This window comes from Oratosquilla oratoria, chromosome 12, assembly GCF_046742065.1.
Source record: "Oratosquilla oratoria isolate Oo_2021 chromosome 12, ASM4674206v1, whole genome shotgun sequence".
NCBI classification, from domain to species: domain Eukaryota; kingdom Metazoa; phylum Arthropoda; class Malacostraca; order Stomatopoda; family Squillidae; genus Oratosquilla; species Oratosquilla oratoria.
The window spans coordinates 35,563,394-35,581,702 of NC_134788.1; the positions used below are offsets into that span (position 1 = coordinate 35,563,394).

General features: G+C 50.7%; 1 protein-coding gene across 6 annotated transcripts in view; it reads right to left on the reverse strand.

Moving 5' to 3' along the window:
- Positions 1 to 18,309, reverse strand: part of LOC143031388 (uncharacterized) — a 155,811-nt gene that overhangs the window by 6,815 nt on the left and 130,687 nt on the right. For 5 of the 6 annotated variants that reach the window (XM_076195136.1, XM_076195137.1, XM_076195133.1 and 2 more), the window contains 4 exons: positions 11,558 to 14,741; positions 8,650 to 9,271; positions 5,936 to 6,125; positions 5,213 to 5,386 (listed from right to left, as the gene is read on the reverse strand). In XM_076195136.1, the coding sequence (XP_076051251.1) occupies positions 5,213 to 5,386; positions 5,936 to 6,125; positions 8,650 to 9,271; positions 11,558 to 14,741 (4,170 nt within the window). The remainder of the gene's footprint in view (positions 1 to 5,212; positions 5,387 to 5,935; positions 6,126 to 8,649; positions 9,272 to 11,557; positions 14,742 to 18,309) is intronic. The other variant, XM_076195138.1, reaches the window with a different exon arrangement.

Below are 18,309 nucleotides of genomic sequence, written 5' to 3' on the forward strand. Positions count from 1 at the left end.
ATATATACCCTTTACTTCGGGAGAAAAAAAAAATGTGTACAGCTTTTCTTTAACAAAACTAACAGAATCCATGGTACTGCATTTCCTTCAGAAAACTAAATTAATTAGTCAAGTAGTTGAAATACTCTGAAAACTTGAGAATTTTCAGTGTCCCTGCAACCCATCAAAATTGATCTCCCAACCCAACTTTGGGTCGCGACCCATAGTTTGAGAACCACTGGACTAGATGATCACATCGCAGATACATACATATACCCAAGGCTTTTTCCCCCTTACAAGGAAGGTAGCCAAAAAACAAAGGCATAAAACCATTCCCACCCATTCCATCCCTAAATACACTCCATTCCCCTCCACCCTCTACACTCCCTCTTATCTTGGTACCTCCTGGATGATGGGTCATCCCTGCATCTTGTCCACTGCCCTGGGTCAAAGGCAGTGTCGCAAGACACAGCACATACACAGCAAGGCCATTTCATTAAATCAGCGACCCCCCCTCTCCGTCCCCTCATGCATCAAATTTTTCTCACACATACTACCCCACCCCCAATCCCCCCACCCATTCCACCTCATGCATCACAACATCATTCATATACAACCATCCAAGTAAAGGCATCAGAGATAACTGTCCAAACACTTCACCCCTATATAACACATTGTGAAAGACTGCATTGTACAAAGTCACCCACGCCAACAACTGTGCCATTCCTCAGGGAGACGGGACTCCTCGGATAGTTTAAGGAAAAACAACAACAGCCACATTGGGCCAAAAGTCACAAAGGCAGGGGTTCTCATTAGGGGTGAAATTCACCCCCAAGGGGGAATTTTGGGTTTTCTGGGGGTGATTTGTGACCACAGTCAGTTTACGCAGTGAGGAAAGCAATTTTAGGTTTTGGCCTATCTGGCCTGTCACCTGGGCTGGAATTATACTAATATGGGAAAAATATATACTAATTTGGAAAAAATAAAAGGGTTTTCAGTAAAGTGCATATTATTTAGAATGCACTTTTTGAAACAGGCAATCTTGGAAAGGAGGGGGAATGACATTCAGACAAATGGTGAAAGGGGTGAATGGGCCAAGTAAGGCTGAGAACCCTTGCACTAAGGGGAAAAAATATTGTGTTGTTGTCTGGATAAGGCTAGAGTAAGATGGCATGTTCAGTGTCTTTTATCGTAACAGCATTCCAGTTGAAATCCAAATACCGAATAAAGTAATCTCGCCTCTTGAAACTAACCTATGATTTAGAGAACAAGCTTGCACACGAGAAATAAAAAAACATTGCTCAGAAATCTGAAATTGCACTGTTTAACCCCTTCCATACGGTGACGCCTACGTAGGCGTCATGAGGAGCAAGTGGGTACGCGAGGCTGTCATATCAGCGTCTTCGTTATATTTATTGTAGTTGTACCTGCATGACCCCCATACTCTGTAAACTGGCTTCATCATATTTTCTATGGTTATCAAAAATTCACGGGTGAAAGAGAGAACGATCGATACAGCGGCGACTTTATTTTTTATAATGCGAGTATTATGACGCAACATTGTACGTCTGGCAGCTAATGCTGCCCACGAGGTTTTGGCCCAGCATGAAGTGGTTAAGTATAAAAACAACAATAATGTATGAGAGGGATCAACAGTGGAACAAAGGGAAACAATGCCAATCTGTCAAATTAAAAAGGATCATTATCATCCCACACAAAAGACTACTTACTAGATTAACTTCACACAGAATAAGTGGTAGCCTATTAAGCAGGACAAGTGGTAGCCTATTAAACAGGACTAGTAATTGGTTAAACGATCATAAACACAGTTGTTCTAAGTGGCAAAACTTCTAAATGGAAAAATGTTATGAGTGGAGTTCCTCAGGGTTCTGTCCTTGGGCCACTTCTATTCATAGTATTCATAAATTATATAGACCAAGGACTGAAATCTACTGTCTCCAAATTTGCCGATGAAACAATACTGTGCAGAATGGCAAATAATCACTTAAACCAATTAGATATTCAGAAGATAAACTACAACAATGGTCTGAAAAGTAGACAATGAAATTTAACACAAATAAATGTAAGGTTATGCACAAAGGTAAAAATAACAATAAGTACAACTGAAAGTTATATGTATTTCAACCTCAGAGAAGGCAAGTAAGATTCAAGGACTGACTGTGTGTTCTTTTGATTTTAAAAGTCCATCTGTCATTAACGAGCTATATAAATCATTAGTTCATCCACATTTTGAATATGCTGTATCCGTATAGTTACCGAATCTCATTAAAGACATTGACAGATTGGAAAAAGTACAATGGTGAGCCACAAAACTGGTAATGGGTTGGTGGTTGGAGATGGTTAAAGAAAATGGAGAAAAGTGGGAGATACGCCAGTTGTTGTTTACTGACATCACAACACTTAAGGGGGTACGCGACACCTGGGGGGGTGAATTTGGTCAAGATATGGCATTTTTCAAAACTGTGTTCAAAATGTTCGTATACCACTTAGAAATAAATCCCGACAAATAATTTTCCAGCCGCGCGCAATTTAAAGGTCCTGGGTGAGGATTAAAGGGACAGATTTAAAGGCGCAACCCACACTAGAAGGAGGCGTGCCACTTAGGACCTTCAGGCGCAGCGAATAACGTTGAAATTTGATTGAATTTACACTCGCCCAGTGTATCAACGGCCAATACGATTGTGGAGGGGAAGGAAGGTGGAGGGACAATATTTCGCCAACTTTGTGCGAAACTAAGCGTTAGTTACCGGCTAGCTCTGAAAAGGGAAGTACGCATGTCTCATGAGCTCTCATTGCAATCTATTACTTTAGCTAGTACATATTACTCTTTAGTACAGTCATCATGGGTAGCAAAAAGAACAAAAGAACATCACAATGACAAAAAACAGCAGTTAAAGATGGCAAGCAGTCAAAGACGACTAAAGATCTCACCACCTCTTACTCCACCACCGCCCTCACCTGCACCTCTGTGACGGTGACAGAGGTAAAGGACAACATTAGACTAAACAATTCAAAGAGGAAGATTAAATCCAAAGAAGAAAGCAAGAGGAAAAAGATCAAGGCTATACAGGAAGAAGAAAGAAGAAGGGACATCATATGATGCTGGAGGGGGTGCCCTACCAACATAGATTGGCGAGGGGAATCTGATGAGGAAAGAGAAGGCGCCCACTACTGGAAAATAAACCTCTTTCCAATGATTTAGATACCCTGAAGACCCCCAGCAGAGAGGTTTCATATGAAGAAACCGCCAAAGGTGCAAAAAAGCAAATTATATGATGTTGTCGTCTGTGCGTCGTCACTACTGTGACATAATTATACTTTAGTTTTTCAGTATTTAAAGTACTTATAATTAAAATATGTTGATAATTTTTACTGTACTTACTTATTATATAATAAGAATTAAGCCATGAAAAAATCAGTCAAATTGGTGAAACTATAAGCAAGTTACAGATATATTCATATTTCAAGTTGCCATATCTCCGTTCGATATTTTTCTACTTTTTTTTAATCATAAAAAATATAATATACATTAGATTTAGATGAAACTTACAGGGAATATTACTTTTAGTAACTGCTAGGGCCGATCGTTCGAATATTTTGAATAGGATGAAAGAGTTCGGAGTAATAATGGAAACAAGAGCAAAAAAATTGTATTTTTCACTATTTTTGCCAGCCATTAAAATTGAAATGCCTGTATGCAAAAGTATAAAGGAAATTGTTCAATTACTCAATGACCAGCCCTAGGTGTGCCTACTGACTAATCATAGCCAAAATATAAAACAAATTGGTCCACGTATTATGGTGCTGTGCACTTTTAAATGTCGCTACTGGTATACGTACATGTGTACATACATCATTCTGCTTCACCTAAAATGTAGGCAATATGGATACCTATTTACCTGAGAAGTTTCAGCTCTTTACTCTAAATATTTTAGAAAATGACCTCCAGGTGTCGCGTACCCCCTTAATGGCAAGAAGTTAGTGACAGAGTTTGGAAAGGTGTGCAAAAGAAGGAAGTTGAAGATATGTGGGTAAAAATAAGGTGATGATATGTGCAAGGGGAGAATGTGGCAGCAAGTTGGAAGGGAGTATTAGGGGAAAAAGACTAGAGAAATTGCATATTTTTATATATGTGGGTGTGAATGTGGTGGGAAAAGGAGGACTGATGGTAGAGGTAAATGTAGATTGAAAAAAAACAAGTAAATGCCTAAGGTGGATTAAAAATTGTAATGAGAAATAAGACATTTGGGAATGAATGCTAAGAGGAGATTGTATAAAGGAATGATTGTGCTGACAGTACTGTATGGGTGCAGGAACATGGATCATAAGAAAGGAAGAGAGGAGTTTGTGTTTGAGACGAGGTTCCTGGCTGAGAAGTACAACTGGGGTCGCTATGGATTGAGTGAGAAATGAGATGAGGAGGAGAACAGGGGTGGAAAGGGAGCTGGGAAATAGGGTTGATGAAAGAGTATTAGGATAGTTTGGACACATGGAAAGAATGAGTGAAGAAAGATTAGTAAAAGAGGTGTGGAAGGAAGGCAGAGGTGGAAGGAGCGAACATGATGGGGCGACCAAGGATAAAATGAATGGATGGGGTAAAAGGGGAATTGGGAAAGAGGGGAATGTCTGTTAAGGAAGGGAGAAGACAGAAGATAAGGATGAGTGGAGAATGGTTGTGTATGGATGATGTTGAGATGCATGGAAGAGAGTGGGTGGGTGGGGGATGGGAGGTGAGGAGTATGTTTGAATGATATTTATGGCACAGTCCAAAGGGATTTCTCCCAGTCTTCTCTTTTTCTGCATGTGGGGACAGAGAGGGGGTGTTGCCAATTAAATGAAGTGGCCTTCCTGTGGATGTGCTGTGTCTTGATACACTACCTTTGACCCAGGGCAGTGGGAGAGATGCAGGGATGACCAGTCATCCAGGAGGAGCCAAGATGAGAGGGGATGGAGGGGAGTGGAGTGTGATGGGGTTGAAATGGGTGGGAGTGGATTATATGTCTTTGTCAGGGGGAAAAAAGCCTTTAGTATATGTATGCGAGGTTCAGGTGGTAGCTTGATGTACAAGTCATATGCTCTCTTTTTTTTTTGGTTGGTCGTGTTTTGTGATGGCATGGATGGGCGAGACTGAGGACTCTTCCAGTGAACTGTGTGCCCAACATGAAAAGGAGGCACTGAATCAGCCAGATTCCACTTCCGCTCCCACTCTCACCTGGCCGGTAGTTGTCGTACTCAGACTCGTAAAAGGCATTGATGGAGTCAAAATTCAGGATGGCCTCAGAGTCAAAGATCCGTGATGATGCCCGAGACGACATACTGGTGTCGTCCATGTCACCATCGTATTGTTGTGGGTCATTGTAGATTGAGTTGACGTCGCTTAGAGCACCTGCAGCCAAAAAGCATAAATGAACACAAAAATAGGAACAAGAAACGTGCCCCTCTCTTGCAGTTGAACTAGGGAACTCTTGTGGTGTTGTTCAAAATTTAAAGACAAGTTTGCATCTCTGGGGGTTTGTTGTTTTGTATATTTGTGCATCAGGGAATATCTATAGTCCTACAGCCTGATATCAAGGTAGCTGTGTATCATGAGCAGTGTTGACTGGAGAGTGGTGACTTAGGCTGCATCTACACCAAGTGAATTGAATCGTTTCAATTCATGAAGAATCAACACGATTCATGAATCATGTTGATTTGCCACACTAGTTTCAATGTACCCATTTACACTAGGCGAATCGAGTCAATTCAAATCGTGCCGATTTGCCAGGTGTAAACGGTTACATTGAAACTAGTATGGTGAATCAACACGATTCATGAATCGTGTTGATCCTTCATGAATTGAATCGATTCAATTTGCTTGGTGTAAACACAGCCTTAATCTTGGGCAACAATGGTCACAATACCCTCCTTTACAGTTGAAATGTGCAGCCGTGATCACCTTCAGCGTCTGTAAGTCCAGCGTCATTAATCATTGACGCATGGTCCAGTGCGGGATCGTCTGTGACGTAGCCCGCAGACTCATGGTCCAGGAGAGGTTCCGACGCAGCACAGTCCTCTTCCTCTTCTTCGCTCCATTCCGAAGGGCTCGTCTCACCACCGTCCCCTGGCATGCCACCTCCACCACAAACCTGAGGATGGGTATGCTCACGTTAACAAGAGGTGGGCAAGCAAGAAAATAAACATTTTGTATATTACAATTACGTAAAAAAAATCATAATAAATGAATGAATAAAAAATGAATAAATCTGGGGTTTACAAAGACACAATGAACCCCTTCCATACAATGACGTCAATGCAGGTGTCCTGACACACGACTGGGTATACAAGGATGACGGTATTGTCGTCTCAATTATATTTATTTTCTAGTTGTAGATGAGTGACCTCCATATTATGCGAAGAGGCCTGTCCGGCAATAACACGCCCAGTTCTGGATTTGGAAGTGTTTGATACGAAATAGCTGAGACTGATATTGCATCTATCAAAAGAAGAAAAACTAAAATTTGAAAGGCAGGTGCAATTGTAAATTGTCAATCATGGCAACCAGAGGAGAGTGGTGGTGAAATGGATGCAAGTCCGCAACAAGAGTTTAACCACTTCAGTACAAGTCGAATTCTCGCATCCAGCATCGGTTGCCATATGTACGATGCATCACACTACTCACATTATATAATATAAATCCACTGCTTTGTTCTCTTTTACTCTGAGTAATAATGAACACTGTTCACATAATCCAGAGGTAACTCATGTACAACTACCAAAAGAAAAAAATATATATATATTATATATATACAGAAAACATTATCAAACCAGTTCACATAATCCAGGGGTAACTCCATGTACAACTACCATAAGAAAAAAAAGAAAGAATTTTATTTATATATATATATATATATATACAGTGCTCGACAAAATTCGCGCCTGCTTAGGCCAGACCGGGCGCAAACTATGGCGAAAAAATGATGGTCATTTTGATGGTGAAACAAAGATGTCAGAACTCGCGCCTGCCTGTATGACGTCACTGCATCCAAGGACGATGCGACCAGGGAAGCTGGAGCGCGTCAGTTGCCTCAGGGCATTCGTGGAGGTAGGGTGTGTGTGGCGTTGTGCTCGTGTGGGGGCCAAGTTTTGTGTCGCATTTTATTTACCTTTTTTCCCTTTTCAGTGTAAATATGGCTCCGACCAACCATTTAAGCAATGAACAGATTGCACAGGTGCTGGTATTGAAAGATGCAGGCCATGGAACGAAAGAAATAAGTGACTTGATGAACATAAACCCTTCCACAGTGCGCAGGTGGATAAGGCGTCGACGCCAAGAAAACAGTGGTGCAGACAGACCCAGTGCCTAGAAAACACACTGGCAGGCCTAGGAAAACTTCCCATAGGGCCATTAGTAGCCCTATGGGAAGTTTTCCTAGGCCTGCCAGTGTGTTTTCTAGGCACTGGATCTGTCTGCACCACTGTTTTCTTGGCGTCGACGCCTTATCCACCTGCGCACTGTGGAAGGGTTTATGTTCATCAAGTCACTTATTTCTTTCGTTCCATGGCCTGCATCTTTCAATACCAGCACCTGTGCAATCTGTTCATTGCTTAAATGGTTGGTCGGAGCCATATTTACACTGAAAAGGGAAAAAAGGTAAATAAAATGCGACACAAAACTTGGCCCCCACACGAGCACAACGCCACACACACCCTACCTCCACGAATGCCCTGAGGCAACTGACGCGCTCCAGCTTCCCTGGTCGCATCGTCCTTGGATGCAGTGACGTCATACAGGCAGGCGCGAGTTCTGACATCTTTGTTTCACCATCAAAATGACCATCATTTTTTCGCCATAGTTTGCGCCCGGTCTGGCCTAAGCAGGCGCGAATTTTGTCGAGCACTGTATATATGTTTATATGTATATATGTATATATATATATATGTATATATATATGTTTATATATATATATGTATATATGTATGTATATATATACAGTACTACCTCTCATTAACGGACGTTAATTACCTGTGTTTGCGATGTTTTCGCTGTGTTTCGGTGTTTTTGTTGTTTAGTGCTGTGCAATCATTATGCAATCACCCAAAAACCACTCCAAACACTCAAAACACAGCGAAATCACCGCAAACACAGCTAATTAACGTCCGTTAATGAGAGGTACTACTGTATATAATATATATATATATATACAGTATATATATACATACATATACCAAAGGCTTTTTCCCCTTACACGGGGGGTAGCCAAAAAGAAAAAGGCATAGAAACCACTCCCACCCATCCCGTCCCCTACATATTCCACTCCCCTCCACCCTCCCTCTTATCTTAGCACCTCCTGGATGACGGGTCATCCCTGCACCTTGTCCACTGCCCTGGGTCAGAAGCAGTGTCACAAGACACAGCACGGCCGCTTCATTAAATCGGCGACCCCTCCTCTCCCCCCCCCCATGCATAAAGGAGAAGACGGGGAGAAATCCCTTCGGGCTGCGTCAAAATTTGCTCACACATACTACCTCACCCCCCATCCCCCCACCCATTCTACCTCATGCATCACAACATCATCCATATTAAGTACAACCATATTCAACCACACACTCACAAGACCAACATTCCTACAAGCAGAGAGGGGATCCCAGACAACTACTGTCACTACTCACCTCCAGGCAGACCCGAACAGGAGGTCCAGCTCCCGCACGATAAGGAGCACAGTTCATTCCACCGCCACCGCCACCTCCCGTTCCTGAGCCCGCTGCCAACTCCCGCTCGGCACTGCTCTCGTGTGCCAGCCGTCGCTCTTCTTCTTCAAATGCCCGAACATCCTCCTCCTCTTCTTCTCCCTCCCTCGGCTTCAGTTCTTCCCCTTCGCCTTTTCTTCTTACCCCGCCTCCGCCTCCTCCTTCGCCGCCGCCGGCGCTGCTGTTGCTTCTACTGACTGAGGAGTCTGCAGCCGTCCCTCCTGCCTTCTGGAGAGATCTGGAACAGCCACTTCCTGGCAGCTCAAGGGGAGGAGGTGGATGTTGCTGCTGCTGCTGGCGGTGGTGGTGGTGATGGTGGTGATGATGGTGTCCAGGGTGATGGTGGTGGTGATGATGGTGATGGGGATGGTGATGGGAATGGGAGGGCAGCATCTTCTTGTTGGGCTTGTTCGGCTCGTCATCTTCCTCACCCTCGTCGCCAATGTCGTCGTCGTCGTCGTCGTCATCATCGTCGGTGGTGGTGAGGGCATTGTCGTCGTGCAACCCAAGGTTGTCATACTGGTTGCCACCCTCGCGTGCACTCCTGCAAATACGCGATGACAAAAGATTGAGCACAGAAAACACACGTGAAGCAAACTACGTGCCAAACACACAAACTGAACACCACGGCTCCAAGGCACACCCGTTCCTTTTTCTCGCTCTCGTGCGATGATGGAGCACGACCCGTTTCCATTTACACATGTACACAAAAGACAATTACAGCATCTTGAAGCTCAAATGAAGAGGTCAGAAAAAAACAAATAGCGGGAAAAAAGTAAGACTGAATTCTATAAACATGACTGCATGATCAAACATTTGTAAAAATGCAAATCCTAAAAAAGGGAGACAACAACTACCTCTTCACATCCATCTTGCACGATAAGGAACTTCTAGTCCGTGACCACTGCTGGCCCCTAACATTGCAAGAACGGTATATATTACACATTATAAAACACCAGTACTGACTACACAAGTATCAGGATGCAGAAAGACAAGGTTACCAGAAGTAAGGCAGAACGACAACAACAAGAACAACAACAGGACAAAAAGAGGGAGGTGGGGAGCAAGTTTAACGAAAAGAGAAAAGACTAGTTGCTCCCACAACTTCAAAGAATGGCCTCTTTCTCCACAATTCTTCTTGCATCTTCCTTTGGCCACACACACACACACACACACACACAAATGGTCCTGCCCACCTATTAAAGGGGATGGCTATGTCAAAACACACACCCATCCTACACTTACCCCCCTCCACCCATCCAAAAAGCCATTCACTGTTTCCCTCACATCTTAGCTCCTCTTGGATGAAGGGTCACCCATCTCCCACCACACTGCTCAAGTCAAGAGGGAAAGCAACAAAATGGAGCACCTCCACAGTAGGTCAGGTCTCATTAGCCAAAGCTGGTTTATCCCCTCTGCTTCCTCACCGATTCAAAACCACTCTACACTCACACCTACATACTGCCCTCTCTCTTTCTTGCTCAACAGACATTTCTCTTGCATCCTCTACCTCATTTTTGGTCTTCACCTCAAACTCACCCCATCCACCCCTCCTTTCCTTGTTCGTCTTTTTTTCCCGCTCATTCTTTCCACGTGCCCAGACCACTAACTGCAAGAGAAGAACACGGAAAGGGCTGGGGTCCCTCATCCATCCCTCTGCTCCACCACATTCCCTTCCACTCTATGTCACACGGGGGCAACACCGTGGTAGCGTTCTTGTCCATGGCCACATGGGGCCCCGAGGGAAAATTGCAAGGAGAACCTTTAAGAGGGGGTTCACACGGTGTAACGGTTCGTCGAACGCGGTTCGACAGACACGTGTTTAAAGTGATGTGTGAACGTGTGAACGGGGTATTTGGTTGCCGAACACGTTGGTTAAACCCCAAATACCCCGTTCACACATCACTTTAGACACACACGTGTCTGTCGAACCGCGTTCGACGAACCGTTAGACCGTATAAACCCCCTCTAAGACTTATGTTGGATGACAGGAAGGAGTCATGAAAGAAGTCGCAAACCAATATGTATTCTTGAGTGAACATTTGTATCCAATGAATGCTCCTGCCTTGAATTCCACCAACTAGAAACCCACAGGCCCATTGTGGTTAAAAAAAAAAAAAAAAATGCACTCGAAGATCCCTTTGGGAGGAAATGTTGAACAAATTTAATGTCGGCGTTGTGTTAGTGTGGGTTAGTGTTGTGTTAATCTTCCCTACACTAGTTTTGCTCCCCAACAACAACACAGCATCTCATCAACAAGAGCTCCAAGGGTCTTTGCCAGTTACCAGGAGGTCCCGGGGAAACCTAGGTCAACTGCTAGTGTAGGACAGCTTCTATGCTACTGGCAAGCAGAAAGATTAGGGAAGCAAACATCTGATCTCAGGTCTCCTCGTGGGAGAAGTGGAGGAGAGCGGGTCACGGCAAACAGACATCTTGGGCCCAAGACCATGTTCATCACCCGAGGGAATTTCGGGATGAGCTGTGGGGGATGCTTCTCCCCGACGTCCTCCCCTCTTGCAGGACCAACCACACCCCAGATGGGTCTTCATTGCCGTTCTCAATCTAACCCCACCCCCAGCCCTCCCCTGGTCGCCTCAAATCTAATTGCCTGAAAAAAGACACACACACACACACAGAGCTCTCATTCGGCAGGGTAATAGTTGTCGATCACGAGTCCAACACGTGACCCAAGACCATGGTGAATCACACACACACACTGAAAGAGAAGAGATAAGGAAGAATACATGTATGAAGGTAGGGACAGAGGAAGGCAAGGAGGGGAAGGAAGGCAGGAAGGGAAGGGTAGCAAGGGAAGGCTAGGAAGGTTTACCTTTCACTGTGGGCTCGCCGGAGGTGGAGGAGACTGGCACTGCAGCCGCCGCCGCCGCCGCCGCCCCCTGCAGCAGGGTGGTGTGAGGCAGAGTACTCGTGCAGCGGGAAGCTGCGAGCTGTCAGGAGACGCGGCTGCGGTTGCTGCTGCTGCTCCTGCTGTAACTGTTGCAGGAGCAGCTCTTGCCGCCTCCGCCGCCCCCGCCGGCCTCCCGACGCCGACGCCGACGCCGACGCTGCCGCCGTCGTGCTATCACAGGGGGAGGGGTGGTGTGGGGAGTGAGGGGAGGAGGCGGCGGCAGCAACAGCCGACGCGGAGGGGCCGGCGGGCGCTCCTGACGGGGACGGCGACGACGAAGCGGCCAGCTGCAAAAGTGGTCCATGGCCGGCGGCGTCAAAATGGAGACCCAGCAGGACAGGGTCAGCGCCCAGGGGACCACCGCCGCCAGCAGCGCAAGCTGCCGACTGGGAGGAGGGGGAGGCCGACGAGGAGACGGCGGGCGCCCCTGAAGCGCCCTGGAGCTCCTCCTCCAGCTGCTGCTGCTGGAGGCGCGCTGCCTCCTGCAGGGCTCTGTAGCCCTCCAGGGTGCTCGGGCGCGCCGCCCCCGCCGTCGCCGCCGCCACCGCCCTCATCCTGTCGTGCCTGCCACAACTGCCCCCACTACTCACAGTAACGCCGCCGCCGCTGTTGTTGTTAATGATGTTGTTGTTGTTGCCGTTGTCGTCATTATTGTTCTGCCTGTCAAACAAGCCATACCCTCCTCCTCCTGCTGCAGTAGCACCTGACATGCATCTGTCCAAACTTAGTCCATACCTGAGACCAGAACTACCTCGCGGTTGTCCCCCACTCCTTCCTCCTCCTCCTCCTCCTCGTCCTCCGTCTTCGGGGACGCCCTCGAAGGTTGCCGACTTCTCTAACCTACCACCATCGCCGCTCTTGCCGCTGCCTCCGCGCTGGTGGTGGTGGTGATGGTGGTGGTGATGATGGTGGTGACCGCTGCCGCTGCTGCCGCCGCCGCCGCCGCTGCTCCTGGGGTCCGTCTGGCACTCGCCGTCCCGCTTGGCGCCGGAGGAGGACAGGCGATCCGCAGAGGCGCCCGACGAGGAGGAGGGCGTCCCCCTCTTTCTGCTCTCCGTCCCGTACAAGCTGCTCCCGGCGCCGCCACCGCCGCCGCCGCCGCCGCCGATGAGCATCATGAGCTCCTCGCTGCCCGCAGCCGTCGCCCTCGACAGGGATCGCTTCTTGGACACCACCACGGCGGAGACGCCCCCCTCACCAGCCGGCGATGAGGTCGTACTCGTATTCCCCGCCGCCGCCGACGACGTCATCACCTCCTCCCTGGGACTCTTCTCCAGGCTCCTCAGGCGGCTCGCCGTCCTCGAGGGCGAGTGCAGGAGGAGGAGGTTCCCCTCGGCGCTGCCCCCGGAGGTGTGGCTGGCCATGAGCCTACAACACACCTTCTCCCCTGCCACGGCGACCGTGGAGGGCGAGGTCCCGTCATGCCGCGCGCCCGTGGTGGCGGAGGACGCGGAGGAGGAGACGGTGGTCGTGGTCGCGGTGGTCGGCACCGTGTTGCTGCTCATGGCAGCGGTGGAGGACGAGGTCGTCGTCGTCGTCGTCGTCGCCGTCGTCGTCGTGGGCTGCGCGTCGGAGAGGCTGCCCTGCTTGCCACGCTTGACCTTGTCGCTCGAGAACTGCGCAGTCAGCTTCGGGATGTACAGGTCGTCCCGCCGGACCGCCTTGTCCTCGCCGCCGCCGCCGCCACCGGCCAGGTCGCTCTCCCTCCAAAGTCCCGGCACATGCGGGTACGAGTACGAGCTGGAGTCCCTGGAGAGGCTGTTGAAGCGGAGTGAGGAGCTCTCGTCGCTGGAGGCCTTCACGCTTGAGAGGTAGTCAGAGTAGATCTGCGGCGAGAGGTCGCGGAAAGGCGGAGGGGGCGCCGACCCGGGGGCCGCGCCTTCGAGATTGATCCCGCTGAACATGTACTGGAACCTCTCGTCGCTGAGCGAGGGCGCGCGCTGCGGCGACGGCGAGTCCGCGTCGGTGCGCGAAAAGTCGGTCCGGGAGAAGCTCTCGTCTGACGACGACGACGACGAAGAGGAGGAACTGAGGCTGGGCGAGCGATTGATAGAGCTGATTTCGTCCGCCGACGAGTGGATGCGCGTGGACACCAGGTCCACGCCGCCGCCGCCGGCACCGCCGCGGGCGTGTGGCCCCACGGGCGGCCCGTGGAGGCTCTCGTCGCTGTAATGCCGCGTGAAGGCACGGAGCTTGTGCCGCACGCCCGCTTCCTCCACGTGGTGTTGGTGCCGCGGGAGCGGCGGAAGCACCAGGCCGCTGCCACTCAAGGCCGCCGCCGCCGCAGCCGTCGCCCTCTGTGCCGAGGACGACGTCATCCGCCCTCCTGCGCCCATCTCCCCGCATGGGAAGATGTCGTCCTCCCGGCGAGGCGAAGTCCGCGCCCGCGCCTGCTGCTGACCACTCCGCCGGCTACGGCCGCCCACACCGCCGCCGCCGCCGCCCGCGCTGTGGCTGGCATGGACGCGCGCCCAAGGCGGCAAGGGCGGGCCCTCCGGACGGTACGTGCGAGGGCGAGACTCTGAGGAGTAGCTCTTAGGAGGCGAGTCTCGCGGCGCCATCATCTCCTGCTGGTGGCGTCCTCCGCCGCCGGCCGCCTGCTGCTGCTGTTGCTGATGCTGCTGGAGGGCCTTGCTGGCGGCGCGGACCTGCGCCGCCGAGACCCGTGGATGGTGCGGCACGCTGAAGGAGGAGACGACGGGCGGAAGGAGAGGTTCCTCCTCGAAGCGATGGCGTTCTCCCGCCGGCGTCCTCGTCGAAGCCAGGCCTACCGTGGCCGCCCCGCCGCCGACGCCACCCAGGACCGACCCGGGGGAGCAGGTCCCCAGGGGCGCGCCGGCGGAGACGACGACGGCGGCCGGGTCTTCGCCGAAGGACGACTCCCTGACGGCAGCGGCGGCTCGGCGCGCCCGCGGCGTCAGAAGGGCCTCGTCACACCCGCCACCGCCGTCGCCGCAACCGGCCGCGACGGTGCCGCTGTTCGCCTGCGGGAACCCGCGCCCGTGGGGCGGCACCTGCGGTGGTACCAGGGCCAACGGTGTGGCGACGCCCCCATATAGGCCGCCCCCACCCCCGCCGCCGCCTCCGCCCGTTCCACCGCCGTTGCCTGTCAAACAGAAAGAGAGAGTTTAAGTTGTTGGTCTTCCGCAAGACGAAGAGGACGGCGAGTGAGAAGGAAGAGTGGGAGTAGGAGTAGGGGGAGAAGGAAGAGTGGGAGGAGGAGGAGGAGGACGAGTGAACGAGGAGAGAGGAGGAGCAGTGGGAGGAGTAGGAAGAACGCAGCAGCAATAGGACCAGCCGCAGCCCCGCATGTGGCGGCAACGCTCACCAGAAGAGCGAGATGCTCTCCTTTGTGTGTTGTACTGGGGTGGGGGGGAGAGCAGTCACCGGTTGTCGACTCTCCTTGTGTGGGAGGAGAGAGGATGGGAGAGGAAGGGAGAGAGCCTTGTGTTTGTGTTAGCGTGTTTCTGCATCCCTATTGTTATTGCTGTTGTTGGCTTCAAAAGACGACAGGATGACGTCCCTCTCTAGTGGCCGCGACTTCGCTGCCCCGGTGGCAGTTCCGCGTCCCTTCTCTACGGGACCACGAAGATCTTCAAGACCTGCGCAAGGACCACCCACAGTGCCCCGTCCTCCTCGTGTCGCCCTCAGACTCCCGAGGTCCACGGTCATCATATTAAGACAAATTTAGATTTAAGAAGGAAATAGACAAGAATTTGTTTACTAATAGGGTGGTCAACAAATGGAATAGACTTAGTAACTGTGGGATTGTGTAGTTGGCATAGGGTACTAAATTAGTGTATGGTTCATTAGTGTGTAATAGTGTAGTGGCGTGCCCTGACCAGCAGGGACGCTCCCGTACAAAAGCCCTTTCATATGGCCAAGGCCCCTTCTCGTACGTGTACTAGGCGTGGCAGCGTCTTCGCCCACGCCGGCAGTCACTCTCTCTAGAATTCTTAGGCACATGACATGCCCACACCCTCTAAGCATAACCTACCTATTTAATTGTCCTCCTAGCGCTTCACTGTCGCCTTCCATTGCATGATTGCTTGCAGACATGGCGCAGTGAGTAGGATTGTTTGCAACTTGCAACAGTGAAATATAAGCGACGATTCGTTAATCGGTGGCGCACGCGTGAACGGGTGACAGTAATGTGACGATACACGATCCGGTGGCGCTTACGTGAACGAGGTGTTGAAGGAACCGTGCAACAATGTGCATGCTGGACCGTAACTGCAATGAAGTGCAGTTCAATAGTGTGACAAGCTTTCGTGGACCCGTAGAGGTGCGAACAAAGAGGCCATTCATTTCACCCCCCTGGATACTAAACCTTCCGGCAGAGCCCACCCGACGCGACCGCAACCCACATAGGGAGCGACGCTGATGTCATGCGACACCCCTGCTGACTCACGTAGGCCACCCCACCCCCCGACCCGGACCAGGGCACAACGGAGTGATTCATCTTCATCGCTAGAGGACCACGTCGAATTACCTGCCCCACTTGCGCTCACACCGAACGTGACGTTTCCACAGGATGGTGGCGGAGACGTCGAAAAACGCACAGCGGTGATGCAAGATTAACGAAGGGAGGACCTCGCGAAAATCGACATAATGGCGTAGACCTTGCAACATCTCGTAACTGCCACCCGCCCGACTACCCCCCCCCCCCCGCCCCGGCCCCGTCTATCACCGGAGTGCCGCCCGCCCCTCAGCCGCCGGGCAACCTGATGGTCCCGCGCCAGCCGCCGTTGGAGGCCGACGCCCACTTCTAGTCGTTCCCGTCGTTTAGCCGTGTCTGGGCCGACCACGCCGCTATGACCGGCGTTGATGGGATGCCGCACGACATACAGCTTATACAGCTTAGATCGTGCTTGTCCCTCGGCGTACGGGCGATTTTGCGGAATTCTCTGGACATTCCCCCCACGCGATACCCGACTGCAATCCCACCTCCGAAACGCGCGAGTCGAGGCCCTCCGCAGCCGCGACCTGTTCCGATGCAGACAGGGGTAAGGCGAGTCCTTCGACGACTTCTACGGCCCCGTCAAGGACAAGGCCCAGGAGGTAGACTGTGCACCGGAGGCCTCATAAAATGTGCGGAGGTCCAGATGAAAATGGTAACACTAATGGGCATCAGAGACGAGGAACTCATACAGCGCATCAGCTCCCTCCCCGCAAACGCCTCACTGCAGGAAGTAGTGACCAACTGCAGCTCACACGAATCAGCGACGGGGACTGTCGCGGAACGCCAGGACGACCCGCATGTGTGCGCCGTTTCGGCATATAAGTGCTCAACGCCAGGTGCACACACACCCACCTCAGCAGCCTATTGCCCCCTCCTCGCGACCCCGCAACCCCTGACAATCCTGCGGCCGCCAGTACAACACTGGGAAATGCCGGGCGGCTAACAGCCCCTGTCACAGCTGCGGAAGAGAGGGACACCGCACTCGCAACCCAAGCGCCCTGCCAGTGACGCCCGCTGCCGCGCCTGCAACAAAAAGCGTCACTGGGAGAAGTATTGCAAGTGGACCAGGGATCGAGACGAGAATCAACGCAGGTCATCAAATCCCGGCGCCACCACCCCTCCCCCCGGGAAGGCGCCTGCCGCCAGGTGTCTGGCGGCTCCGGTCGCTCTCCGCAGCCTGTCAGTGTCTACGTCCGCTTCGGGAAAGTGTCCTCGAGCTTGCTTAAGCTCCATGACACAGGTGCGGACATCATGGTGATAGGCACTCGGCACCTGGGCATGTTGGGGATATCCAGAGCCAGCTTACAGCCGCCGCTCTCGGCGTCGACGTACATGGCCGGCGGATCACAAATGCCCCCCGCAGTGGCATGCTTCCAGGCTACTTTGACGCTCGGACACAGGGACTGCTCCGGCGTCATAAGGGTTCACGAAGGGGTCCTAGCCCACCTCCTCTCCTTCGGCCACTGCCTGGAGTTGGCTATAATCACGCCCGACTTCCCGAAGCCTATCCTGGCGGTGACGTACGCGAACAGGTGCTCGCGACTACTTCCTACGGAAATTCAGCGACGTGTTGGTCTCCAAGAGCGACCTCCGCACCGTCCCCCCGTGAGAATCCACCTGAAAGCCGACGCTGTGCCCTTCGCGATCCACACGCTCAGGCCGATATCGTATGCATTTCAGGATCAAGTATGGGAAAAACTCGATTCAATGGTGCAACAAGGTATCATCACGCCTGTCGATAAGGAACCTTCGGAGTGATGCCACCCGATGGTGTTCGTGACCAAGAATAAGGGCATATGCATCACGGTGGACCTGACTAAACTCAACTCAAAGGATTACAAAGGATTACAAAGGCGGAGCATGCCGACAGGAGACCTTTTGATCCATGTCTGGGTCGGATGCGAAAAAAAATCATATTAATAATAAAATAAATAAAAACTATAATAACGTAAATAAATAAAATACATAAATAAATGCATAGGTATAGTTAAATAATAAATGATGAATTGACATATAATAATAAATGAAAATCAGACAGACAAAACATAACAAAACAAATAAACAAATAATATAAGATAAATAATAATCATTACATCATCTTACTTAGGTATTTATCTAAATGATTCTTAAAGCTTCGAACTGAACTACATGCTTTGCGGCCATCGGCGACGCCTACTGCCTCCATGGAGACGGCTCTGCAAGGCGTCGCCAA